This window comes from Stenella coeruleoalba (genome assembly GCF_951394435.1).
Source record: "Stenella coeruleoalba genome assembly, chromosome: 2".
In the NCBI taxonomy this organism is placed as follows: domain Eukaryota; kingdom Metazoa; phylum Chordata; class Mammalia; order Artiodactyla; family Delphinidae; genus Stenella; species Stenella coeruleoalba.
This window is the reverse complement of record NC_137147.1, coordinates 107,450,220-107,477,341: the sequence shown is the minus strand read 5'-3', so window position 1 is coordinate 107,477,341 and position 27,122 is coordinate 107,450,220. Positions and strand designations below refer to the sequence as shown.

Below are 27,122 nucleotides of genomic sequence, written 5' to 3'. Positions count from 1 at the left end.
ATATATTTTACCATCCAAACCCGTGCAGTAGTTTTTCACAAGGGAGTAACCATATCATTCTGGGTAACCAAAGTTGTGATAACGATCAGAGAATAAGGTGACATTCTCGTACTCCTAACACAAAGGGCTTCTGTGAATTCTGGGTGTCTTCTGAAGAAGAAAATTATTTGGGACTTTATCCACTGCTAACTATTATATCAGATCCTACTGCTGATTTTTCTCTCTTTGGGAGAAGAACCTTTAAGATCTCAGGAGACATTGAACCCTGGCACTTGGTAGCTGTTTTGACTTTTGACAGATTGTACTTCAGTGAGACTTATTTTCTTCACCTCTGAAAAAGAAGGTAATAATTCATTGGAGGTTGTGAAGAGTAGCATGAGAACACAAATGTGGGACCTGGAACCATGCCTGGCCACACGGTAGTTCTCTTTACCCTCTTGAGATTGTGGAACTGCTTCAGCAGTGAGGAGGTTATAGAAGGGGGAATTGAGCACTGGATGAGCGAGTGGACCAAATTGTCGTGTTTTCTCGAGCTCTGAGGTCCTTTGAGTCAGTATGTGGTTCCTTTACATTCTTTTTGGTAAAGTTCTTTTGCCAATTAATTCCTAAAAGCATAAATCTAAATTGTTGGGGGTTTTCTTCCCCAAAAAGAAATTTAGGCTTGCGTCACAGTAAGGTTCCTGTGAGAGGAACGGAGCACCCATAGCAGCATTTCAAGAACAGTTGAGTTAAACACAGGTACATAGGTTTGGTTATTCTGGGCCGGCTTAAAGCCAGTACGTGCTGTGAGTCAGATCTGCAGATACGGCCTGGAATATGCGGTGTTTCTCAACCTTACCTGAATACAGCATCCTATTAACACCTCACGGAATCCGTAGCTTAGTTCGAGGAACACCGATCTAGACCATCCCCAGGTGTTCTTCACATTTCCATTGAGAACCTTCTTAATTTAAGAAGGCAGAGGTAGAATTAGAATCAAGCAGTCTTAATTCCTTCAAAAAAAGACCTCAGAGGTCTTCTCCAGTCTCTCCTACGCTGACAGATGCTTATACCACCTCTGTTTGAATACTTCTGTTGATGGGCAGCTCACAGCCAGTTCCCGGATTAAACTGTCTTTCTCATATTGAGCAAAAAAGTCTTGTCTCCTGCTAGTTTCTCACCATTCATACCACCATTCGTCCCTCTTACATGCAATAGCACTTCATATATTTGAGGGGAGCATTCGTTTTCTAGCTTTATATGTAGGGGGAAACTCTCCACATCCTTCAGCTGGTTTTCAGGATATGATTTTTTTTAATCCTTCAATTGTTCCAGTTGCTGTCCTTTAGATATACTTCCTTCGGTCAGCCTCCCTCTTAAATAAAGCAGCCATAAACAGCACCCCAGATACCATCTCACCCGTACAGACACAGACACACTGCTACCTCCCACATGCGGTACAGCATTCTTCTTTTAATGCAGTTCAGCAGTTGCATCTTGTCATTCACTTGTGAGAAGTCAGGATCAACCTCATTTTTTTTTTTTAAATAAGTTTGTCTTTCTATTTTGTTCCCCCAAAAGCTGGATTTAAATCTTAGTGACTGAAATTATGTAGAACTCCTATATTTACATATGAGTAAACTGGGTCTATACAGTTAATTTCTTCCCTTAGGTTTTTTTTTTGTGTGTGCGTGTGTGTGTAAAATACATAATAAACATTACAACAATAGTGAAGGAAGTTTTGGGTTTTTTAATGCCAAGAAAAAGAAGTCTCAACACCATAATTTTTTTTTTTTTTTTTTTTTTTTGGCTGCATTGGGTCTTCGTTACTGTGCACGGGCTTTCTCTAGTTGCTGCGAGCAGGGGCTGCTCTTCATTGCCGTGTGCCGGCTTCTCATTGCGGTTGTGGGGCACAGGCTCTAGGCACGTGGGCTTCAGTAGTTGTGGCACGTGGGCTCAGTAGTTGTGGCACATGGGCTTATTTAGTTGCTCCGTGGCATGTGGGATCTTCCTGGACCAGGGCTCAAACCCGTGTCCCCTGCATTGGCAGGCGGATTCTTAACCGCTGCGCCACCAGGGAAGTCCCTCAACACCATAATCTTCACACATTGATTCTTTTTTTAATTTTTTTTCATGTGTCCTTTTCTTGTCTGGTGAGACGTGAAACTCAATAAGTAGTGAATTGAATGTTGTGATGAAGTTGAGGTCCTTTGTATATATAGCATTCCCCTGATTATCAACTTACCAACCATCTTATAAGAAGAAATAAGCTTAGGTTGATAGGATTTTGTGTTAGAAAGTCCGTGTCATCTCCAAAGGTTTACCTCATGCTTCTATAAATATATACAGATCTTTATAATGTTTTCTTAAAATTCTGTAGGAAATTAGTATATGGCTTTCTAGTCTGTAGTTTATGGGAACCAGTGTTTTTATCCTTAAAAAAGTTCATTTATCATTTGCCTTTTACCTGTAGTTTGGCAGCTACCCTGCTATCCACAAGTTCTCAAAAGGGCAAATTTCTCTAGGGCCATGAGATAGAATTCTGGTCTTGGAGACTTGAACTCGTTTAAGAAGCCCAGTTACTTGCTTATCAACTGCTCGGCTATCTTGAACTTCAGCATTCTTCTATCATGTTTGTTCTACTTGCTGTAGTTTCTTCCTCATTCTCCTTACTGAAGAGAATGGAGGTAACGTCGGTGTTGAGAACCAACCCTGGCCTTCTTGCTGTCCTGTATTAATGTTACACTGGCCTCTCCAAGTTGTAGCTGTGACCCTTTTTGTTGTCTTTAACTCTGTTACTTGGTAGGCTCGCCTTACTCTAGTTTTCAACATCCAGGACATACTATGATCCTCCCTTAGTTGTTTGCTATCTTCTTCTTCTTCTGTCTACTGTGCCTGTCCTCTTAAAATAGGAGTCAGAAGGCACAACACAGTGCCTTCCATGACCCAACAGATTTATTTTGGAGCTATTTATTTTGGGTGGGGAGGATCTCTCCTCCTTTTTTCTCATTGGGATCATTCATGATTGATATTTTCAGACTCTTGTTACTCCCCAAAGGAATTTTATCTTAGGGTTTGTTATCCTAAAGCCTGTTTGGTTTTTTGTTTTTCTTTTCCTTTATGTGTTTGAAATGAGCCTTCCCAAAGTCTAGGGTCCATGTAGATCTATCTGTGCCTGTCTTTCCCTCCCTTATTCCCAGCATAATAGGAACACATATTTCCTCCCCAAATGGCCATCTCTCCTTACATAATCCATTTGGAGCGGCATTTGTCCTTTCTGAGAAGACAGCTTTTCAGCACAACACGTGAAGCTAGGTTCAGCTGTTGGCATTTATTGGAAATTCCCAGCAGACTGTTGAGTCACCTTTGTTGAGTCAGTCCTCTGTGTCCATTTGTCCATCTGTGTTAGGAAGTCACCACTAGGACCGGACCCTGCATGTGACCAGGCAGTCCCTTGAATATCACTTGTCATCCGGCACTTTGATCTTCATCCTGGTACTTTTCACCTGGCCAGCTGAGTCAGTTCTGGCATTTTCTAGGAATAGATGCTTATCTTAGCCTTCAGGGTTATATGCCCTCTTCTCCCTTAGGAGCAGAATATGTCTTTGCCTTGCCTTATCCAGGTACAACTCTCAACCTTGTATATGTGGATTGGTTAGTACAGGTGACCCTTGAACAACACGGGGCTTAGGGGTGCTGACTGACCACACAGTTGAAAATCTGTATATTACTTTACAGTTGGCCCTCCCTATACGTGGCTCCACATCGGTAGATTCAGCTGCGAATTTTGTAGTACTATAGTATGTACTTAGAAAAATCCGCTTATAAGGGGACCCACACCCACCCAACACAGACCTGTGTTGTTCAAGGGTCCGCTGTACACGGTCTGTACCAGTGTCGCTGGTCAGCCTTCTTAATACATTTCTCAGAGATCAACTGGCTACCACACCCACTGCCTTACAAAGAAGCTGTGTTTAGATTTGATCTGGAATTTTTTTTATTCCTGAATTGGTTTGAGGCCTTCTTGCTTAGACTAGAGAATCTCCTCCTAAGCCTGTTTTCTCTTGTTTTGAGGGATTCTTTGGTAATGATGCCAGTTTTTAGTATCCAGGGTCTATCGGGATACTCAGCTCTTCACTTGTGTTTTCCTTTTTCTTTCTAAATCACCACCTTCACCTGGAAAAAGAAATGAAGAGACCTCTATGTTCCTGAGGCTTTTGCTTCCTCCCTGGGTATTCAGAGATCTTCCAGGAAAACTTCAGACTGCTGCTGGTTCCTTTAATTCTCCAAGAATTGGCACCAGACAAATAAAAGGACAAGTCAGGTCTTTCTTATTTAGTAAGATGAGTTAGTCTCTTTTTAAAACTTTTCTACACAGATTTTTAAAATAAGGAATCCTTTTATAAATGTATAGAATTGCTTACGGTCAAAATGGGAAATTTTGCAGAAAAAATAATCATCTTAAAATTGTTTTGTCTGGGGAAATAATCCCAAGAAAATGACCTCCTTTACTTGTAAAACCTGCTTTCCTAACTGTGGTTTTATTATCATTTTTTACCCATGAAAACTGCCTTTTATGAGCTTGAACGGACATAAGAATTGGTTTGTGTTTTTAATTGATCATCATGTGACTAGTAAATTGTCTCTTTTCATATTTCTTCTAACCTGTTAACATCTTTCATTCTTGCTCTCCATTGTTTTTACCTTTGGCAATAACTTCACATATAAAATATAACTTTTTCTGTTACTGTTAGTTTTACTCACATCTACAGTTATTATAGTGCTTCTATTTTATTTGTAGGGATAAATGCTTATATTGTTAAAACATATGTGTTTTAATGTATCAGAAACATTCTTAGTAAGTATTACTGTCTACTGTTAAAAACCTATTCTTATTTCATACTTGGAGTTCTTTTTATGTTTCACCAGCATTTCATTAATTCAACAAAAATTTATTGAGCTATATATGCCAGCACTATGTTAAGCATGGTTCCTGCTTTGAGAAATAAGTTAAGGTGACAAAGCTTAAGTATGTAAAACAGTTAGTAAAATACAATTGAATTTAGTGAGTAAATATGGGTTTTTAGTGAAATTTTATGAGAAATTTGGATTAGCAAAATTCAAAACAGGGTAAATCTTTTGAAAGTGACTGTACTTTGAAATGGGCTTTGATGATGGATGGAATGATTTTGAGTTCATCAACTAGGTATTAAATTGGCTTTCTTTGTACCACAGCACTGAAGACCTCTGTTGAACTTAAAGTAAACTCCTTTCCAGTTGGTTTTACAGACACTGCTGTGCAGCATTACCTTTCTAATCCTGGACACTGGTTGGTTGAACCCAACAGTAAAACCTTGCATTTACCCATACTGTGTCTTATTAAATTTGGGTCCTTACCTAGTTATCCTGATTCTGTCAAAGAATTTATTACCTTTGCCAGCTTCGTGTCAACTTTGGATTTGATCACCATGCCTTCTGAATTTTTAAGTGGCTGATTATCATAGTAAGGACACAGAGCTGTGAACAGAGCACTGACAGTTCACTAAGGACATCCTTCCAGGGTGGGAGTGACTTGTTAACATCCATTTCTATCTAATAGCAACCAGCCCACGTTCCCCATTACGTCCACAGCACGCTTTATCTCATATTTGGTTGAAGACCACCTGCATCCTGTCGACCACATTTGCTTGATTTAGCAGTCTGGTTGTTCTGTGACAAAAGGAAAAGAGGTTTGTGTGACCTAGTTTATAAGAATAAGAAATGCCCACCGATTTCTTTGTGTGTGTGTGTTTTTAATTGAAGTTATACCGCAAGTGTTACCGACAGTAACAGAAACCACAAGATGAAAGAAAAATCTTCCACCTTGGAAGTCAGCCTATCATTTTTCATTTTCTTTTACCATCTTTGTCCATAATAGTACATTTTGCATGGCTATTATGCATTATGGTAGAGGCAGTTTGATATTTTGCTTTTTACATTTATTATTTGTTTTATAAACACACTTCCATTTGGCTACTTAGTATTCATAATTTTCATTTTAACCTCTGCATAATATCCTATCAATTTGATGTGCTGTAATTTACTTCCCATCATCCCCAAATTGGAAATTCACATTGTTTCCTGTTTGTTTACTATTAGAGAAAACATTGCTGTGGACAGCTGCTTCCTTTCCTAAATTCTGAAAAAAAAATAACATACCTTTAATTGCCAAACTTTCAGCTCTAAAGATGGTAGAATCTGCAGACCAATCTTAACTGCCTATTATGGAAGAAGAAAATATGTATATAAGTATCTGTAATGCCACAAAAGAACAGATTAGGTTCAGTAAAGTCCAAATGGTGAAGATATTATTTCGATCTTGGGATCTCACAGAACACTTTGTGGAACAAGTTGTTTTTGAATGGTCTTTAAATGATGAAAAGGATTTGACTATAAAGCTGGGCTAAGAGTACTCTGAGTTGGAGAAACTGTGAGCTCAGAGTGGAAAAACCTCACACGTGTCCTGTGGGCAGTGAGGGGTTTACCTTGGCTTAGGGTGTAGAGTCTGTGCTCTGTGCTCTAGGATCTGGCAGTTTCAGGAGCTGGAGTGGTGGGTTCCTGCCAGGTCATAGAGGGCCTGGAGTACAGGCTGAGACATTTGTAGTGTAGTCATTAAAAGTGGAGCCCTGATCAAAACCAGTCAGGCAATTAACCTTTCTGTTGCCACTTCTTTCCTGACGGATGCCTCTTCCCTGGTGCCTTGCGTACAGTAGGGCGCACTGTGATCTTCCTTTGAGTGAGTGAACAAATGCCTGAGGTGTTACGACCAGTTGAAGGGGTATCAAAATATTCTGTCAGGGGCCACATGATCAGAAATCCTCATTGATAGGACTGCATTCATTTCTCAGTGCAACCTCAGCAGTGGAGAGGGTCCCTGAGTGCATCCAAGCATTGGACACAGCTGTCATGAGCGCCAAGTGTATTGGAAGGTTTTGTTATAGCTGGTGTCCATTGTTCAGTGATCCATCACTGTGTCCCAGTTTTAAGATTTAGTTTTAGTGGAATTAAAATGGAATGGCCCAAAATTACATGATTAATTACATTCAGTTCCAATTATAATGATTGATCCAAGCCTGCTGGCATGACCCGTGAAGCAGGGGAGGAGCCGCCAGCCTCTGCAGCAGCAGCCAGGCGGCTCGTCCCTGCCGGCCCAGCTCCTCAGAGTCTCGTTGCCCCAATTTACTCATTCTTTCTCTCTCCCCACCCCATTGTTTGGTATTTACTTCCATAAACCACCTTAAAACTTTCCTTAGAGTGAGGTAGAGGAGTAAATAAAGATGACTAGTTCACACATGGTAGCTATTACAGTAAGTTTTTTTTCTCATGAGAATTTTTTTCTCATAAGAATTTTTTTCTCATAAGAATCTCAGGCAAGTCATATGTAACCTAGAGGGGATCACTAGTAAAGACACTAATTATTCTGCTTTTTTCAAGAGCTTTTCAGACTGTACCTAAAATATGGCTTTCAGTTCTAGAAACTGCTTTCCAAAAGCAACGTAAATAAATTGTAGTCGTTCAAATAGGAAAGTGGTCAGGATGGAACAGGAAAGGAAGGTCGTGACAGAGAAAGAGGAGGTGTTCAGACTGGAGAAGAGAAGGCTGAATACTGTCTTCAAGTAGCTTAAAGGCTGGTCTGTGGACGAGGGGTTAAACCTGTCCCATAGGACAAAAACTGGGCCTAACGGTTAGAAACTTGGGGCTCAAGAATTGTCTACCAATCAGCGCTGTCCAAAGATGGAATGGCCTGCCCTGGGAGGAAGTGAGTTTTAGACGTATGCAAGCAGAATCTAAATGACTACTGTGGTAGAACTTGACCCCTGAGTTCCCTTCTAGCCCACTGTTCTGTGATTCTCTGACTCTGAGATTTCTAGTGTGAATGACAGGAGAAATGACTTCAAAATTGAGGAGTGGAGTTGCCTTTTGCAATAGGCAATGTATTGTGTCTTAGACACGTTGAATTTAAAAGGAAGTTGTGCTCCACCGTGGAGATGCCCTGGCAGCCACAGTCCCAGTAAATGTGAGATTGGAGGTCCAGTGAGAGGCCAGGCTTAGAAACAGAGTCCCAGGAATCCCAGACATAGTTAATAATTTAAACCACACAAATGAGAAATGAATGGGCTTTCTGAAGGGGAAGTTTGTTTGGAGAAGAGTATTGAGCCTCAAAGAATACTCTTAGGAAGAAGTCATACCCTTAAGAATTATTGTAGTAGACAGTAAGTAGAATGATGGTTGTTAGAGGGCCAGGGGTCAAAGGAAGGTGACACTAAGATTGAAGAGATTTGTCAGAGAGGGTGTTGATCAGTAGCTGCAGAAACCGCAGAGAAATCGGAGAATGAGGATTGAGAAAAAGCCATTTAGGATAGGAATATGAAAATTATTGTGAAATTTCAAGGAAGCAGCTTTAATAGAGCTCAGGGCAACCAGTGGAGCCTGGGTGTTAAAGAAAGAGCACACAGTGAAGACGTGAGAGGCGGTCCCTTAGGGCTTGTGGGGCAGGAAGAAGGCGAAACTGTGGAGGCGGGCGCGGGAGTGGGGAAGAGGACAACTGTACCTGTCATCACTGGTGGAATTTGTAATTTATTTGTTTTGATGCTAAGCCAAGAGATGCAGAAGGCCCTCCGGGGGTTTTAAGGTTTTTTTAAAATTTTTAAGCCTTGCGACACAATGGGTTTCCTGGCATTTGTTTTCCTTTATCCTTCCCAATAACCACCACCAGGGGGAAATCTGAGTCAGAGAGAAAAGTTTGCCCTGTGTCCTCAGTGCCTAGTGTAAAAAATAAAAAATAAGTAAGGTGGGTGGCATCCGCACCAGATCACCACCCAGTTTTTTAGGACGGAGGGCAGAGTCCAGAGCTCAGTGTGGTAGTCAGAGGAGACTTGCACTCTGCTTCACAGCAATGTGTAAATTTTTAAGGAGAATATATTTATAGACCACTTACGTAATTAAAATTATTTTTTCTAAATGGAAGGTGAAAGTGGGGGCTTTAATGAGTGTACCCATTAGCTAAAGCAAGTTTCTTTCAGTTGTCTGTGATCTCCAGTTTATCTCTGTTCTCTGCAGTCTGTTCTGCTTACTAGCTGAATGGATAGTCTGAGCACCCAGAGGCAGTCATACAGAAGCCAGTCAGAGGGGAAGGGGTCTCCCTCGTGAGTGGAAGAAAGAATTGTGCCTAAAGATGAAATAAAAGTGCTAGCCAAGAGGATTTGCTAGAATTCCTGTGACGTGGCAGTAAAAATTGTTACCAGACATTAAAGATTCCAGACTATCAGTCTTCAGGTAACAAAACCCTTATATTTATACCACTGAGATAATATCAGCTTAAAACAAATACAAGCAAGCATGTATATATGTGCGGCTTTAATTTTTAGTATAAAAATGTCCTTGAGCCAGTTGATTGCTTACTAGTCCCAAATAGCTTGTCATCATGATAGTTATCATCACATTAATAATGTCTTGAAATTATTAGAATATTTTAACATTTGCAAAGCTCAGTCACCCTCTTCTCGTTGGATTTCAGACCCAAAGACACCTCGTAGTGAAATTATATCAAAAGGTCCTTTTAAAGTCTCCTGCTTCTCACACTGTGTTGAGGGGATTGTCCTTGGGTAAAGCAGTTTGGGGTGATTTCACCTTTTGTTATCATTTGTTTCTAATTTTTCTATAATTGTCATGCTTTACTGTTTAAATAAACACTTGAAAATTTCCCATGCTTCTGTAAACCAAAATTATTGGGAACAAAGTTAATCATTAGTTGATTGTTAACAGGGTACAGGAGTAGTCCCATCTTTGTGTCGCTCAAGACATGTAACCGGTCAGTGAATTTAAAAGGTGTATATGGCTTTGCAGGTCGGGTCTATGCGGTCTTGTCAAAGAGAGAAGGTCGAGTGCTACAAGAGGAAATGAAAGAGGGGACGGACATGTTCATCATCAAGGCTGTGCTGCCCGTGGCCGAAAGCTTTGGCTTTGCTGATGAAATTAGGAAGAGGACAAGTGGCCTGGCCAGCCCGCAGCTGATATTTAGCCACTGGGAGGTAAGAATCCAAATCCTCGTTCCTTCCTTTGCATCTACGGATGTGCTTCCTTATAGATGGCGCCAAGAGTAGCAGACGACTTCCCAGGCCATGTGGCCTTCCTCTGGCTCTGCTCAGTCAAATGGACAGGACAAAGCAGATGGCATTTTTTCATCCAGATTGAATGAGCCTTAGGTTATATGCGCTTTGTAATACACACACACATATATATTCATTTTTTTTTCATTTGATGTAAAATTTAAGACAACATTTAATCCCTTTTTTCCCTCCAAAGGTAATATTGTAGATAAGAAAACCACAGATATTTTGAAAGTGAAACTTTAAGGTATTGTTTCTTCTGGGGAAAAAGTACTTCTAGCATTTAAAGGCAAACAGTTATGCTTCTTACAAGGGGCACCTTTAAATTATTACGTGTTACATATTCTTCAGTCCCCATTATAGAGATTCGAGGCTCCTGTGGCTTTCAAGTGTTGTGGAATAAAATGGCTCATCAAAACACTTCACTGTCAGTGTAGGGAAAGGTAGGTGAAAGGCAAACCTTATCTGTAATCAGAAATGCAAACTTAACAGGTCCACATTGCTTGGGAGAGAAGACAAGATTGTGAACACGTTGTTTTTTAACTTAGGTCAAGAAAATAATAACAAGAAAGGACGGGGAGGTCAGACCGGCCTTTGTGAACAGATCCTGAAAGCAGCTAAGGAGGAGAGAAGGACATTGGGTTGGAGGGTGCCTGTGTGAGAAGCAGTGAAGGAAAGCTGTAGGGCATGAGCAGAAAGCAATGTGTTATGTTTCAAGACAAAGCCTGAAGGTCAGGAATAGCATTCTTAAACTGTAGGTTGTAAGTTTGAAAGGTGATTTTAAGAAAGTTCTGTTGTCACTGTTTACAGGGAACCTAAGTAACTTCACATTATTCTCTTGTACCGTGGAGGTGTATAGTTTAGTGGAAGGAGCATTGACTTTGGTGTTGAGAAGTCTTGGTTTCAAATATTAATTCTGCCACTTATTTGGACAAATTGTGGAACCTCCCTGAGTTTGTTTTGCCCCTGAGATATAAGGTATATGGAATATCTAGCCTAGTGCCTGACACTGGTAGGCCCTCCCTGGCATGAAGATTGTTTTCTTGTCAACATTCTTAGAGTCCTTGTCATGTTCCTTTTGGCTCTCTCTCAGCAGTGTGGCATTGCACTCAACTTCACACAAATCCAGACTTTTTCCTTAAACTATTTATAAACAAAGCTCATGGTTTGGGTTCAGTGCTAAGCTCTTTTTACTCCTTTCACTTTCTTTAGCCAGCTGGGTCCCTTTCTCTAGAATGCTTCCAACGAGCAGTTTAAATTTAGACAGTATAGAGGAATGGGAATAATTGAGGGAGAACTTTCTCTTTAAAATGAATTCTATAGTCAAGTGTATCTGGCAAAGTAAAGAAAGGTGACACTTCAGCAAAACTAACTTTGGACAGGGCAAATTTGATTTTAGTTGGGCAAGTTCATATCATCTAAATAGATACAAGTGAAGTTGCTAGTCCAAAACACTCCACTGTGTCTGCTTCTCCTTGAAAAGAGAAAGTTACGTTCTTAGTACTTGATAGAACTAAAGTTAATGTTGTTCTGATTTAGGTTACATTTTTTTGGTTGTCAGTACAAACTATATTTTAACACTGATTTACTATGAAATTTTTCTTGCATCTTTTTCTAGAAACTAAATGATGTTTTGATGGTTTTATTGGCCTATATCTGAATAGATGCCATTGCTGTACTTCATTATGTAGAAAACAGTAGCACAAAACATTTAAGTTATTTGTTAATGCCCACACTTATGGGGTAGTAGTTTCCCACTTATGCAAACGTCCAGCTTTTTGGTTTTGCTTTTTGGCACTCAACTTTTACATAAAAACACAAACCAGTAAGAAGTAGAAGGAATGGATTTATAAAGGCAACTTCTGAAGAACTATGTCTATAGTGTAAATATATTACTGATGTTCCTAATGAAAAACATTAGCGTTAGCCCCCACGTGTTTTAGTGACCAGACGTGTGATTACAGGACAGTGCAGCTAAATGATGCTTAGAACTGAAGAGAGACTTATTCCACTTCAAAGTAATGACCTTGAGAAGTGAAACACTTTCTTCATTCGTGCTGCCATTGCTGAAAACTGCCTTCAGAACTTGCAGCTCATGCTTCTGAATATCTTAGAGATGACAAGTCGTCCATCTCATTCAGATGGCCTTGAGAGTAGAAGGATGTGTGCTCACTCCCTCTTGCGAGAGCACTGGAATTACAACCAACTGCTGAACAGCCATCGACAGGAAGATACTGGAACTCACCAAAAAAGATACCCCACATCCAAAGACAAAGGAGAAGCCGCAATGAGATGGTAGGAGGGGTGCAATCACAATAAAGTCAAATCCCGTAACCGCTGGGTGGGTGACTCAAAACTGGAGAACAAATATACCACAGAAGTCCACCCACTGCAGTGAAGGTTCTGAGCCCCACCTCAGGCTTCCCAACCTGGGGGTCCGGCAACGGGAGGAGGAATACCTAGAGAATCAGACTTTGAAGGCTAGCGGGATTTGATTGCAGGACTTCGACAGGACTGAGGGAAACAGAGACTCCGATCTTGGAGGGCACACACAAAGTAGTGTGCACATCGGGACCCAGGGGAAGGAGCAGCGACCCCATAGGAGACTGAACCAGACGTACCTGCTAGTGTTGGAGGGTCTCCTGCAGAGGGGGGGGCGGCTCTGTCTCACCATGAGGACAAGGACACTAGCAGCAGAAGTTCTGGGAAGTACTCTTGGCATGAGCCCTCCCAGAGTCTGTCATTAGCCCCACCAAAGAGCCCAGGTAGGCTCCAGTGTTGGGTTGCCTCAGGCCAAACAACCAACAGGGAGGGAACCCAGCCCCACCCATCAGCAGACAAGTGGATTAAAGTTTTGCTGAGCCCTGCCCACCAGAGCAACAACCAGCTCTACCCACCACCAGTCCCTCCCATCAGGAAACTTGCACAAGCCTTTTACATAGCCTCATACGCCAGAGGGCAGACAGCAGAAGGAAGAACTACAATCCAGCCTGTGGAACAAAAACCACATTCACAGAAAGACAAGATGAAAAGGCAGAGGGCTATGTACCAGATGAAGGAACAAGATAAAACCCCCAGAAAAACAACTAAATGAAGTGGAGATAGGCAACCTTCCAGAAAAAGAATTCAGAATAATGATAGTGAAGATGATCCAGGACCTCGGAAAAAGAATAGAGGCAGAGATCGAGAAGATGCAAGAAATGTTTAACAAAGACCTAGAAGAATTAAAGAACAAACAAACAGAGATGGACAATACAATAACTGAAATGAAAAATACAGTAGAAGGAATCAATAGCAGAATAACTGGGGCAGAAGAACCATAAGTGACCTGGAAGACAGAATGGTGGAATTCACTGCCACGGAACAGAATAAAGAAAAAAGAATGAAGAGAAATGAAGACACCCTAAGAGACCTCTGGGACAACATTAAATGCAACAACATTCACATTATAGGGGTCCCAGAAGGAGAAGAGAGAGAGAAAGGACGTGAGAAAATATTTGAAGAGATTATAGTTGAAAACTTCCCTAACATGGGAAGGCAAATAGCCACCCAAGTCCAGGAAGCACAAAGAGTCCCAGGCAGGATAAACTCAAGGGGAAACACACCGAGACACATAGTAATCAAATTGACAAAAATTAAAGACAAGGAAAAATTATTGAAAGCAACAAGGGAAAAACGACAAATAACATACAAGGGAACTCCCATAAGGTTAACAGGTGATTTCTCAGCAGAAACTCTACAAGCCAGAAGGGAGTGGCATGATATATTTAAAGTGGTGAAAGGGAAGAAGCTACAACCAAGATTACTCTACTCATCAAGGATCTCATTCAGATTTGATGGAGAAATCAAAAGCTTTACAGACAAGCAAAAGCTAAGAGAATTCAGCACCACCAAACCAGCTCTACAACAAAGGCTAAAGGAACTTCTCTAAGTGGGAAACACAAGAGAAGAAAAGGACCTACAAAAACAAGCCGATAACAATTAAGAAAATGGTAATAGGAACATACATATTGATGATTACCTTAAATGTGAATGAATTAAATGCTCCAACCAAAAGACACAGGCTCGCTGAATGTACACAAAAATAAGACCCATATATATGCTGTCTACAAGAGACCCACTTCAGACCTAGGGACACATACAGACCGAAAGTGAAGGGATGGGGAAAGATATTCCATGCAAAAGGAAATCAAAAGAAAGCTGGAGTAGCAATACTCATATCAGATAAAATAGACTTTAAAATAAAGAATGTTACAAGAGACGAGGAAGGACACTACATAACGATCAAGGGATCAATACAAGAAGAAGATATAACAATTATAAATATATATGCACCCAACATAGGAGCACCTCAATACATAAAGCAGCTGCTAACAGCTATAAAAGAGGAAATCAACAGTAACATAATAATAGTGGGGGACTTTAACACCTCACTTACACCAATGGACAGATCAACCAGACAGAAACTTCATAAGGAAACACAAGCTTTAAATGACACAATAGACCAGATAGATTTAATTGATATTTATAAGACATTCCATCCAAAAACAGCAGATTACACATTCTTCTCAAGTGCACACGGAACATTCTCCAGGGTAGATCACAGCCTGGGTCACAAAGCAAGCCTCAGTAAATTTAAGAAAATTGAAATCATATCAAGTACCTTTTCTGACCACAACGCTACGAGATTAGAAATCAATTACAGGGGAAAAAAACGTAAAAAACAAACACATGGAGGCTAAACAGTACGTTACTAAATAACCAAGAGATCACTGAAGAACTCAAAGAGGAAATCAGAAAATACCTAGAGACAGGTGACAATGAAGACACGACTATCCAAAACCTATGGGATGCAGCAAAAGCAATTCTAAGAGGGAAGTTTATAGCAATACAGTCCTACCTCAAGAAACAAGAAAAATCTCAAATAAAAAAATCTAACCTTACACCTAGAGGAGCTAGAGAAAGAAGGACAAACAAAACCCAAGGTTAGTAGAAGGAAAGAAATCATAAAGATCAGAGCAGAAATAAATGAAATAGAAACAAAGAAAACAATAGCAAAGATCAATAAAACTAAAAGCTGGTTCTTTGAGAAGATAAACAAAATTGATAAACCACTAGCCAGACTCATCAAGAAAAAGAGGGAGAGGACTCAAATCAATAAAAGTAGAAATTAAAAAGGAGAAGTTACAACGGATACCACAGAAATACAAAGCATCCTAAGAGTACTGCAAGCAACTATGCCAATAAAGTGGACAGGCTAGAAGAAATGGACAAACTCTTAGAAAGGTATAAGCTTCCAAGACTGAACCAGGATGAAATAGAAAATATGGACAGACCAATCACAAGTAATGAAATTGAACCTGTGATTAAAAATCTTCCAACAAACAAAAGTCCAAGACCAGATGGCTTCACAGGTGAATTCTATCAAACATTTAGAGAAGAGCTAACACCCATCCTTCTCAAACTCTTCCAAAAAATTGCAGAGGAAGGAACACTCCCAAACTCATTCTATGAAGCCACCATCACCCTGATGCCAGAATCAGACAGACGTACTACAAAAAAAGAAAATTACAGACCAGTATCACTGATGAATATAGATGCAAAAATCCTCAACAAAATACTAGCAAACAGAAATCAACAACACATTAAAAGGATCATACACCATGATCAAGTGGGATTTATCCCAGGGATGCAAGAATTCTTCAATATACACAAATCAATCAATGTGATACACCATATTAACAAACTGAAGAGTAAAAACCATACGATCATCTCAGTAGATGCAGAAAAAGCTTTTGACAAAATTCAACACCCATTTATGATAAAAACTCTCCAGAAAGTGGGCATAGAGGGAACCTACCTCAACATAATAAAGGCCATATATGACAAACCCACAGCAAACATCATTCTCAATGGTGAAAAACTGAAAGCATTTCCTCTAAGATCAGCAACAAGACAAGGATGTCCACTCTTGCCACTGTTATTCAACATAGTTTTGGAAGTCCTAGCCACAGCAATCAGAGAAGAAAAAGAAATAAAAGGAATACAGATTGGAAAAGAAGAAGTAAAACTGTCACTGTTTGCAGATGACATGATACTATACATAGAGAATCCTAAAGATGCCACCAGAAAATTACTAGAGCTAATCAGTGAATGTGGTAAAGTTGCAGGATACAAAATTAATGCACAGAAATCTCTTGCATTCCTATATACTAATGATGAAACATCTGAAAGAGAAATTAAGGAAACACTCCCATTTACCATTGCAACAAAAAGAATACCTAGGAATAAAGCTACCTAGGGAGATAAAAGACCTGTATGCAGACAACTATAAGACACTGATGAAAGAAATTAAAGATGATACCAACAGATGGAGAGATATACCATGTTTTTGGACTGGAAGAATCAATATTGTGAAAATGACTCTACTACCAAAGCATTCTGCAGGTTCAATGCAAAGCCTATCAAATTACCAGTGGCATTTTTTACAGAACTAGAACAAAACATCTTAAAATTTGTACGGAAACACAAAAGACCCTGAATAGCCAAAGCAATCTTGAGGGACGAAAACAGAGCTGGAGGAATGAGACTCCCTGACTTCAGACAATACTACAAAGCTACAATAATCAAGATAATATGGTACTGGCACAAAAACAAGTATAGATCCGTGGAACAGGGTAGAAAGCCCAGAGATAAACCCATACACCTATGGTCAGCTAATCTATGACAAAGGAGGCAAGGATATACAATGGAGAAAAGGCTGTCTCTTCAATAAGTGGTGCTGGGAAAACTGGACAGCTACGTGTAAAAGAATGAAATTAGAACACTCCCTAACACCATATGCAAAAATAAACTCAAAATGGATTAAAGACCTAAATATAAGACCGGACACTATAAAACTCTTAGAGGAAAACATAGGAAGAACACTCTCACAGAAATCACAGCAAGATCTTTTTTCATCCACCTCCTAGAGTAATGGAAATAAAAACAAAAATAAACAAATAAATGGGACCTAATGAAACGTTAAAGCTTTTGCACGGCAAACTACAAACAAGACGAAAAGACAACCCTCAGAATGGGAGAAAATATTTGCAAACGAATCAACAGACAAAGGATTAATCTCCAAAATTTATAAACAGGTCATGAAGCTCAATATTAAAACAACCAGTCCAAAAATGGGCAGAAGACCTAAATAGACGTTTCTTCAAGGAAGACATACAGATGGCCAAGAAGCACATGAAAAGCTGCTCAACATCACTAATCATTAGAGAAATGCAAATCAAAACTACAACGAGGTATCACCTCACACCGGTTAGAATGGGCATCATCAGAAAATCTACAAACAACAAATTCTGGAGAGGGTGTGAAGAAAAGGGAACCTCTTGCACTGTTGGTGGGAATATAAATTGATACAGCCACTAGGAAGAACAGTATGGACGTTCCTTAAAAAACTAAAAGTAGAATTATCATATGACCCAGAAATCCCACTACTGGACATATACCTAGAAAAAAACATAATTCAGAACCACACATGCACCCCAGTGTTCATTGCAGCACTGTTTACAATAGCCAGGTCATGAAAACAACCTAAATGCCCATCGACAGACGAATGGATAAAGAAGATGTGGTACATATATACGGTGGAATATTACTCATCCATAAAAAGGAACGAAATTGGGTCATTTGTAGAGACGTGGATGGATCTAGAGACCGTCATACAGAGTGAAGTAAGTCAGAAAGAGAAAAACCAATATAGTATATTAACGATATATGTGGAACCTAGAAAAATGGTACAGATGAACCGGTTTACAAGGCAGAAATAGAGAGACAGATGTAGAGAACAAATGTATGGACACCAAGGGGGGAACATGGCGGGGGGTGGGTGGTGGTGGTGGGATGAATTGGGAGATTGCAACTGATATGTATACACTAATATGTATAAGATGGATAACTAATAAGAACCTGCTGTATAAAAAATAAATAAATAAAATTCAAAAAAGAAAAGAAAATGTCCTTGATCAGCACTGGTGCAGAAAACTGGGTTATAGTATGTTTGGTCAGAACAAAGAGCATGTAGGTTAAGTGATCCCCGGGGTTCTCTGTAAATACAGATCTAAAACATATTCAGAGCTCTTATAATGGCATCATTATTGGAAGAATTATATATTTGAATTCATTTATTCTATTGTTTGTTTAAAATATCTCATTTTATTTTTTTATATGAATTTATTTTTTAATTTAAATTTTTGTCTGCGTGGCGTCTTCGGGGCTGCGTTGGGTCTTTGTTGCTGCTCGCGGGCTTTTTCTCATGGCGAGCGGGGGCTGCTCTTTGTTGCGGTGCGCGGGCTTCTCATTGCGGTGGCTTCTCTTGTTGTTGGAGCACGGGCTTCAGTAGTTGTGGCTCGCAGGCTCTAGAGCACAGGCTCAGTAGTTGTGGTGCCCAGGCTTAGTTGCTCCGCGGCATGTGGGATCTTCCCGGGTCGGGGCTCGAACCCATGTCCCCGGCATTAGCAGGCAGATTCTTAACCACTGCGCCACCAGGGAAGTCCCCTCATCATTTTGTAGTCACCCTTTTCCTTGAAAGTGACTTTATAAAGCACATTTTTTTAAAGATCTATAAACTAAACTTCTCACCATTTGCCAATTGTCAGCTATATTCTGGAAACAGATAAGGCTGCTCTATCAAAAGGATCTCAAAGTGGAGTGGCTCAAATTAAGCAGAAGATTCTCTTTTGAGTCTCAGGAGGCAGTCCAGGGCTGGTGTGCAGCTCACTGTGGAAGGAGCCCAGGCTTCTGCTCCTTTGCTGCCTTTCTCAACACTTGGATGGTCCAGAGTGGCTGTTTCACCTCCTACTGTCACCTCTGCATACCGGCCATTAAGAATAGGCAATGGGAAGAGGACATACTCCATTAAGAGGGCATAGTCCCGTTAAGAGGATGCTGCCCAAGTCCATTGCCCAGAACACATCATCCCGCCACATCTAACAAGGCTCCATCTGACAAGGAGGCTGGGCAATATAGTCTTAACTCATTCAGGAGTCAGCAAACTATGACCCATTACCTGTTTTGGTAAATAAAATATACTCAGATATAGCCATACCCATTCATTTACGTATTCTATATGGCTGCTTTCAAGCCGACTTGAGTAGTTACAACAGAGACCATGTGGCCCACAGTCTAAAATATTTACTGTCTTGAGCTTTATAGAAAATGTGTGCCTACCGACCCCTCCCCCCAGAACCTAGGTCATCTGTATGCCCACCTGAAATACTAATACCAAAGAAAAAGAGGATAATAAGTATTTAGGAACAGTTAATATAAAACAGCAAAGTTTTACAAAGCAGGCAGTTTTTGTCAACGTGAAAACCATGGTGGTTTTTCAGTCTCCTTTCTTTCTCAAAATTAAAAAAAAAAAGGGCGGGGAGGCTGAAAGTTAATCTGACATACTTAGTAGTAGTTTTAAAAATATATTCGTTTTTGACTTAGTTACAGCTAATCATTACAAATCCGCCCTTTAATAAATAACTTGAGAGAAAAATGTAGTCAAGGAAAGTTTGCTCCAGTTTTGTACCATCCTTCTGTCATCCCCTTGCCACCTGTCATGGTCCTGTTCCCAAAAGCTTCAAATCTTTTGAAAGTCTAGAAAACTACATTATAATTAAGTGTCATTGATCTGATCTTTTCTGGCTGTCTCAGTTTTCCCCCATAGTTAGGTTTAGAAATAACACAGTTGTTGAGATCTGGCTTCTCACTCCAAGGCACTTTTTTTCATTTGTATTCTACCACACCATGTAATTTACAATCAAGAGCTTTTGAGAGAAAGTGCTTCAAAAAATAGAGAAAATAAAATTACAGGCATTTTCCATGAGGAAACCTTTGAAGTCAGCAATCTCATAATTTCTCTTTCTATGTTTTACCCTTCTATGAAAAAGGAAGAAAAGGAGCTAATAACAGACACAGAAGGAAAAATATTACCAGCCAGTGCTGATCTACATGTATGTCAGCATAGCCTCAAGACTCGCTGCTGAGGGGTGGGCTAAAGTTCACGTTAGGGTAAGGGAGAAGTGATCACAATCGCACTGAAGAAGTGTATTTTGGACATGGTGTTTGCCACCTGCCAGCCATAACCATAGGGAAAATTGGGCAAAGTATTGAAAGAGAGCTCCCAAAGCTTTTTTCTTCTAGGCTTTTTTTTTTTTTTTTTTTTGTAGTAATGCTCAGGGCAACAGCTAGCACTTGGGTGCCTTTCTTCCTGTGAGTTAGAAAATGGCATCCTCTTTAGGCTGTGGAGTTGCCAAAAAAAAAAACATTCTCACTGTAGGCACGTGAATTCTGGGTGAGCCAGTTAGAAGAAAGCATCTTTTCTTCCAAACTGATAGCAAGCTCTGCTCTGTCGCCTCAAGGATGCCTTTCTGTGGAGCATCAGCTGGATAGCCTTTGGGGTGGCCTTGTCATCACCCCACTGGGAAAATTCAAAATGACCCTAACACGGTCAGGTGGGACTGGACCAGGCCAGTCACTTTCTGGTATAGTGTACCCCATTGCCCCTTTTCTGAGACTTTGTGTGGCATGTCGAGGCAAGAAGCTTCCAGATGTCCACACAGATACAGGAGGAGTGAAGGTGAAAACAGCAGCTGCCCGTGCTGGACAGAAGAGATGTGGGCAGTTGACCCGCATCGGGTCGAGTCCCCCGGGCAGCTGGAGATGGGCACAGAAAGCGGCCCTGGCGGCTCGGGAAACAAACTGAGCAAACCTCAGAAATATACACTGAGGGCCCAGGCGAAACTGGACCCTTCTGAAGCTCTGAAGTTACATTTTTGAAAAGAGGACACTCTGGCCTTCAGTTGGCCAGTCTGAGTCTGATATCTCCCAACTAACACCTCACTTATTTCTCTTTATAAAATGTGTCACTTTTTTTTAACTGGATTAAAGATGTGTTCACTGCTACCACTGAGACCTGCTAAGAACATGTGGCTTCTTTATATTCTATGATGGGTTTATCATCCAACTAGTTAGAGGAGGGCACTGATAACTGGCTTAAAACTAGTCTCTTACAAGTATAGTCTTTGTGGATGACTGCCCACGTAAATGTTCCATTTCCTGACTTTCTTCTGCCCCTCTCTAAGCAAGAGGGGGCCTTCTGTGGAAAGGGGGAGGGGAGCCTCAGCTTCACCCCAGTACCCTAGATCCTCAGTGGCTTTGGCCGGGAAATGGCTTGACTGGTCCAGCCCCATCTGGCTGCTGGGGCCAGTGTGGTGGCACCAACCAGTTTCAGGAATCTCTCCTACCAACCACTTGTCTCTAGCCACAAAATCCCCACCCGCAGCTGCCTTTGTCCTGCCCCCAGGCTTCCACCAGCCTCTCAGCACCCTTGAATCCACTCACTGGTGTGTGGGAACTTGCAGGTCCGCAGCATCACCCCACTACTCTGGTACCGTGTCACATTAGACTTGGGGGTGGCAGGGCCCCAGCAACCTGCTAATACTTGGCTAATGGCACCTTGGAGATTTTGCTTATCCTCTGTAGACGTATACCCTGATGACACTTGTGTCCTCATACCTAGCATGTCATCCTCCTTCAGCCTGAGGGCACCGGTCTGTGCTTTGACACACTTAGGAGGTTGTGACATGTGGTTGTGGCTGGGGGTGGTGGAGGAGAGTGGCAGACAGGTCTCCAGAGGTGACTGTGGAAGCAAAGGGATTCATCTCCCGGGGACAGAACGCAGTAGCAGTTCTTTGAGTGGGTCTGTTTTTCCAGCCACAATAGGCTGGTGGTTCATAAGAGCACGCAGAGACACTACCCACTTTCCAGACTCGCCCCTTCCACTTCCATTCAACTGTGCTTGCGCTTGTAGCCCTAGTCTTGAATTCAGCAGTGTCAGAGAGTGGTGATGTGCCGTTACTGCATCCCTGGCATGACTTGACATAAATTGATGATCTCATTTAGCCCTCGTACAATCATAGGAGATTAGGACTTTTAATATTACACCTTTACAAACGAGAGAACTAAGGCACAAGATGCCTTTAAGTAACTTGCCCCAGTCATGCAGATCTGACTTCAGCACCAGCACCGTCAACCCCTGCGTTACATTCGCTCCAGCCTCCGCGCCTGCCTTGGATTTAGAGATGTGCCAAAGCCTTCCTGGGTCTGGGCTTACACACAGACTCCCCTACCAGCCCCGGGTAACCGTCAGTCTGCATTCTATGTCTGCGGTTCATCTCTTCTGGACATTTTATACAAACGGAATCATATAATATGTAACCTTTTGTGTCTGGCTCCTTCCACTTAGCATACTGCTTTGGAGGTACATCCACATTTAGCATGTATCAGTGTTCTTCGTATGGCTGTGTAACAGCCCGTTGTATGTACTGTATACCGTAGTTCGTTCGTCCATTGATGGACCTTTAGGCTTTTCCACCTTTTGGCTGTTGTGAATAGTGCTGCTGTGTTCTTGCGTGTATATGTATTGATACTTGTTTGAGTTCCTATTTTCAGTCCTTTGGGGTATATACCTATGAGTAGAATTGCGGAGTCGTATGATAATTCTGCGTTTAACTTTTTGAGAAACCGCCAGACTTTTCCACAGTGGCTGTAGCGTCTTACATTCTTATCAGCAGTGCATGAGGCTTCCAGTCTCTCCACATCCTCACCAATGCTTTTTTTCCATTTTTTTTTTTTAAATAGTCATCCCAGTGGGTGTGAAGTGGTACCTCACTGTGGTTTTGATTTGAATTTCCTTCATGACTGATAATGTTGAGCATCTTTTCAGTTGCTTGTTGGCCATTTGTATATCCTTTTTGGAGACGTGTCTATTCAAGTCCTTTGCCCATTTTTTATCGGGTTGTTTGGGGTTTTTTGTTGTTGAGTTCTAAGAGTTCTTTATATATTCTGAATATCAAATGTCTTTTTAATTTACTTATTCTCGCTTCAGCAGTTTTCTGTTTAACCTACCCACTGAGTTTCTTTGTTTTTTTTTAATTTTAATGTCTAAAATTTTAATTTCTGGGATTTCTAGTTCTTTCTTTTTCACAAATGCCTAATGTATTGTGGATGCTATTCCCCACCCCCATCTCCTTTATTTCTTGGAGGATTTTTAAATGAACTCTCTAGAATTTTCTCTTCAGATTACCTTATTATCTCTATTTGATTATTCATTCTCCCTTTTGTTGAGTCTGGCACCTGTCTTTCATGGTGCTGGATTTCCTTTTGTCTTCTGTATATCTTACTGGTAGGGTCATTTTCAGCAGGAATCCTCTCCTCCTCTGTCCTCCTGAGTGCCGTAGCTCTAACTGTAGCATTTGCAGTGGCTCAGCTTGGTGCCTTCACCAGTGTGGATGGTGCAGGACAACAGACTCAGCACAGGCCGAGTCTGATCTTCAGAAGGTGACGGCTTTTATCTCATGACCTGCAACTCATTTTCAGCCACAGCCCTGGGCAGACATGGTTATTCCAGCTCCAGAGAAGAGTGGATGGTTCTGGTCCCCACACACCTGGTTTATGTGGCTTTGGGCCCATCCTAAGTGGGCAGTAAAAGCCTGGCCCTCCTGGTGCACAGCTATCTTGGCTCCCTATGGGAAGTGGTTGGGGCTTTTGCCCTCACATATTACTGTGGCTCTCTTCTCTCCCTCCAAGAACCTCTCCCTTCCTGGTCCACAGAAATTTCCTTTTCTTGTGTTGAAGAGTGACTATTATAAAATAAATTTTTCTTTCATTTCTGCATTTTAAATTGAGAGTGTTGGGATTTGAGACCACTTGAGAAATAGCACCTCCTTCCTCCCAATTGAGAAGTAAGAAAAAACAACGAAAAGAACAAGGCATATAAAAGTCAGAATCTCATTGTTATTACTGATAAAGCTGATCTTGTGGAATGTGGTCTTCATCTGTAGGCAATACCGAGCTCCTAATACTGCACTGAATTTTGGAGCAAAAAGCTCAGAATAATCAAGAATGGACTTACATGTGTTGGTCTTTGCTGAGGACAAAGGCAAAATTAGTGAAGTGACACTGATACCCAGGTATATCCTAGTGAAAGGGAGAGTTTTTTCTATTACATTATTCAAAGTTAATAGTTTTCTTACTTAGTGTTATGTAAAGGCTCTAGGAGTAAAGAATAATATGTATGTCACAAGTTTTGTTGAATCTACTTCCATTTGTCCATACCGCCTGTGATCCTTCGTATTTGTTTATTAGCATTTCTAGCAAGTTTAACTCTTCATTGCTTCACTTTTATTCTTAAGCTAAGACTGTATGAGTTGGCATTTGAGATGAAAGTACACTTGTCTAATCTAGCACATTCTGTCACCTTCTTTTACAAGATCATTCCCAGCGACCCCTTCTGGGTACCAACCACTGAGGAGGAGTATTTGCACTTTGGGGAAAAGGCTGATTCTGAGAACCAGGCCCGGAAGTACATGAATGCGGTACGAAAGCGGAAGGGTCTTTATGTGGAAGAGAAGATTGTGGAGCACGCAGAAAAGCAGAGAACCCTCAGCAAAAATAAGTAACTACCACTGGTGGCAGATTCTTCTCTTTGTAATAAGTTAGGAAGTATCACCCAGGCTTCGATCCTGGGAGAATTCCTTTATGCTGCATCATCTCTGTGCATTCACTTTCAGTAAATTTGATCCATATCATATTTTAAAGAGGGCGTTCCAAAATGTTTTTGTAATTGGTTCTGGTACAAGGCAAGAAGTGATAAATATTGCAGTGGTGCCTTCTTCCTACCCTATGTATAACCCCTTGGCAGCAAGACTTGTGCTGTGATGAGGGCAACCTGCTAAGTGCCAGGGGCAGGGTGTGCAGATCCCCCAGTGGGCTGGGTCCTCTACACTGAGCACCCACCCTCTGCCTGTCATCAGAGTGTCGCTCTTCTGATTACATCCTCCACTTAAACATACTTCATATTTAATCATTGAATCACAGCATTTAACATCATTTGGAGAGACCGCATACTCGAGAGACCAGCTGCCTTTAGGTTAGTTAAACCAAGTCACTGTTACAGCTGATTCATCTTGCTACACATCTTTCTTTATTTGTGTAGCAAACCAATGTAATGTTCAACTGTTGGCCTTTAAACCTTCTGTTTTTACACTCCCTCCTAAATTGCATCACTCATATTTAAATAAATGTTAATTAAAGTTATGCCCTATACCTTTTTCTTTTTTTAAAAAAAAGGTAAATTTCTATAATTCTCTCGGCTGTTTCCTCTTAGCCTTACTGAAGGGATATTAGCTAATATGATGAGATTATTGCCTTGATTGTAAATACTTTCCCTAAGTCTCCTCAGTTGCCTCATTCAGGAAGATCCCCATATAAGGTACAAATGCAATCCAGTCAGTAATAGATTTTGTAATTTTTGATGTTGTGCTAATATCTTTTATAGCCACTTAAAAGAAGGATTCTTTTTCAAAACACCTAAAATTATCAGACCAGGCTTGAAATGCTATTAATGTTTTTTTGTTTGTTTGTTGTTTTTAATAAACTGTCATTCTTTTTTTTTTTTTTTTTTTTTTTGCGGTGCGCGGGCCTCTCACTGTTGTGGCCTCTCCCGTTGCAGAGCACAGGCTCCGGACGCGCGGGCTCAGTGGCCATGGCTTACGGGCCCAGCCGCTCTGCGGCATGTGGGATTTTCCCAGACTGGGGCACGAACCCGTGTCCCCTGCATCGGCAGGTGGACTCTCAACCACTGCGCCACCAGGGAAGCCCTAAACTCTGTCATTCTTAGTACCAGAGCCCTGGCATATCTGGTCAAGTCTAATTGACCCAGACTTTGGGGAAAATGTAGCTAGATAATTCACTGTCTAAGTGGAACAGATACTGATATCTGAATGAATTTAGGAGAGTTATACCACATATTGGTTTATCTGAAAACTTTGATAACACAGGAAAAGCTAGCACATCGATTTATAGCGTTTGTAAATCATATCATTCAAACTGCCAGATGTGCTATAAAAAGTATTCTTAGACTATACACTTTATCAGCAAATGCTACAGTTAATAGAGAAAAGAGGCATAACCCAGAAAGAGTCGGAGCTCTTTCTGCATTCGCTTGGGCTCTGCCAGATGTGCTGGTGTGGGGAGGTGGCGTGTCAAGTTGATCGATTGCCTCTCTTCCTTCTCCACGTTTGGAGACAACAAGAAGCAGGAATGACCACGAGCAGGCAGGCCAAGGGCTATAGCTAATCTGCCATGCGAGTAATCTGCTGTGGTGTGTAGTTGGTGACGGGGCCCCAGCCATGGATACCCCGTCCATGTGTGACAGCATAGTGAGACTGTGTCTCTACTTCGTGTCCCTATGGCATGCTCAGACCCTAGCCTCAGTGTACTGAATTCAGTGGAAGTGAACCAAGGAGTTATCAGTCCCAAAGTGGGATGGGGGTGTTCCTGTTCTTACACAGGGATTGGTTTCTGGCAGTCATTTACAGACAGGCCTCAGGGGCAGTGAGGAAGCCACAAAATCAAGACCCTCACTCCTGCAGGATTCTTGGCATTGAGGTCCTGAGGTCTCAGAGGACAGGCATAGGCAACATCAACCTAATGCCTTTTCCAAGGCAACCCCAGGGCACAGGTGGGCCAGGGGCGTGGGGTCTGGAAGGGTCAGAGTTTTCATAGACTTGAGGGGAAATACCCATCTCCTATTATGACCCTGGGTGTATGGAGTGGCGGGGTGTGGTGTGTGTGTGTGTCTGTGTCTGTGCAGAGAGGGAGAGAGAATTACGGATCCTCACACCTGTTGTATGGGAATAGGAGTAGGAAATCATTACGGCCTCGTAGAAGTTACATTCACAGCCCGTGGTCCCATATCTCATTTAGTTGCACCTCTGGGTAAGCCCTGCTCTGAGTACATCACAAAAGGATTTCAGGGACTGTTGCCTGATGTGTGTTAGGTCAGGGAAATCATCAACAGAAGCTGAATCTTCACTATAGCAGAGGACGAGGTGAGGATGTGGGCCATCTTTATATTTATGATATTTATATTCTGTGCCTCAAACTTAG

The 27,122-nt window shown here is 41.3% G+C and overlaps 1 protein-coding gene across 1 annotated transcript in view; it reads left to right on the top strand.

Annotated features, from left to right (window-relative positions):
* Positions 1-25,740, top strand: part of EFL1 (elongation factor like GTPase 1) — a 136,893-nt gene extending 111,153 nt beyond the window's left edge. Inside the window, exons 19-20 of the mRNA XM_079912636.1 lie at positions 9,865-10,049; positions 24,443-25,740. Of these exons, the coding sequence (XP_079768762.1) occupies positions 9,865-10,049; positions 24,443-24,631 (374 nt within the window). The 3' untranslated portion in view covers positions 24,632-25,740. The remainder of the gene's footprint in view (positions 1-9,864; positions 10,050-24,442) is intronic.
* Positions 25,741-27,122: the final 1,382 nt, after the last annotated feature.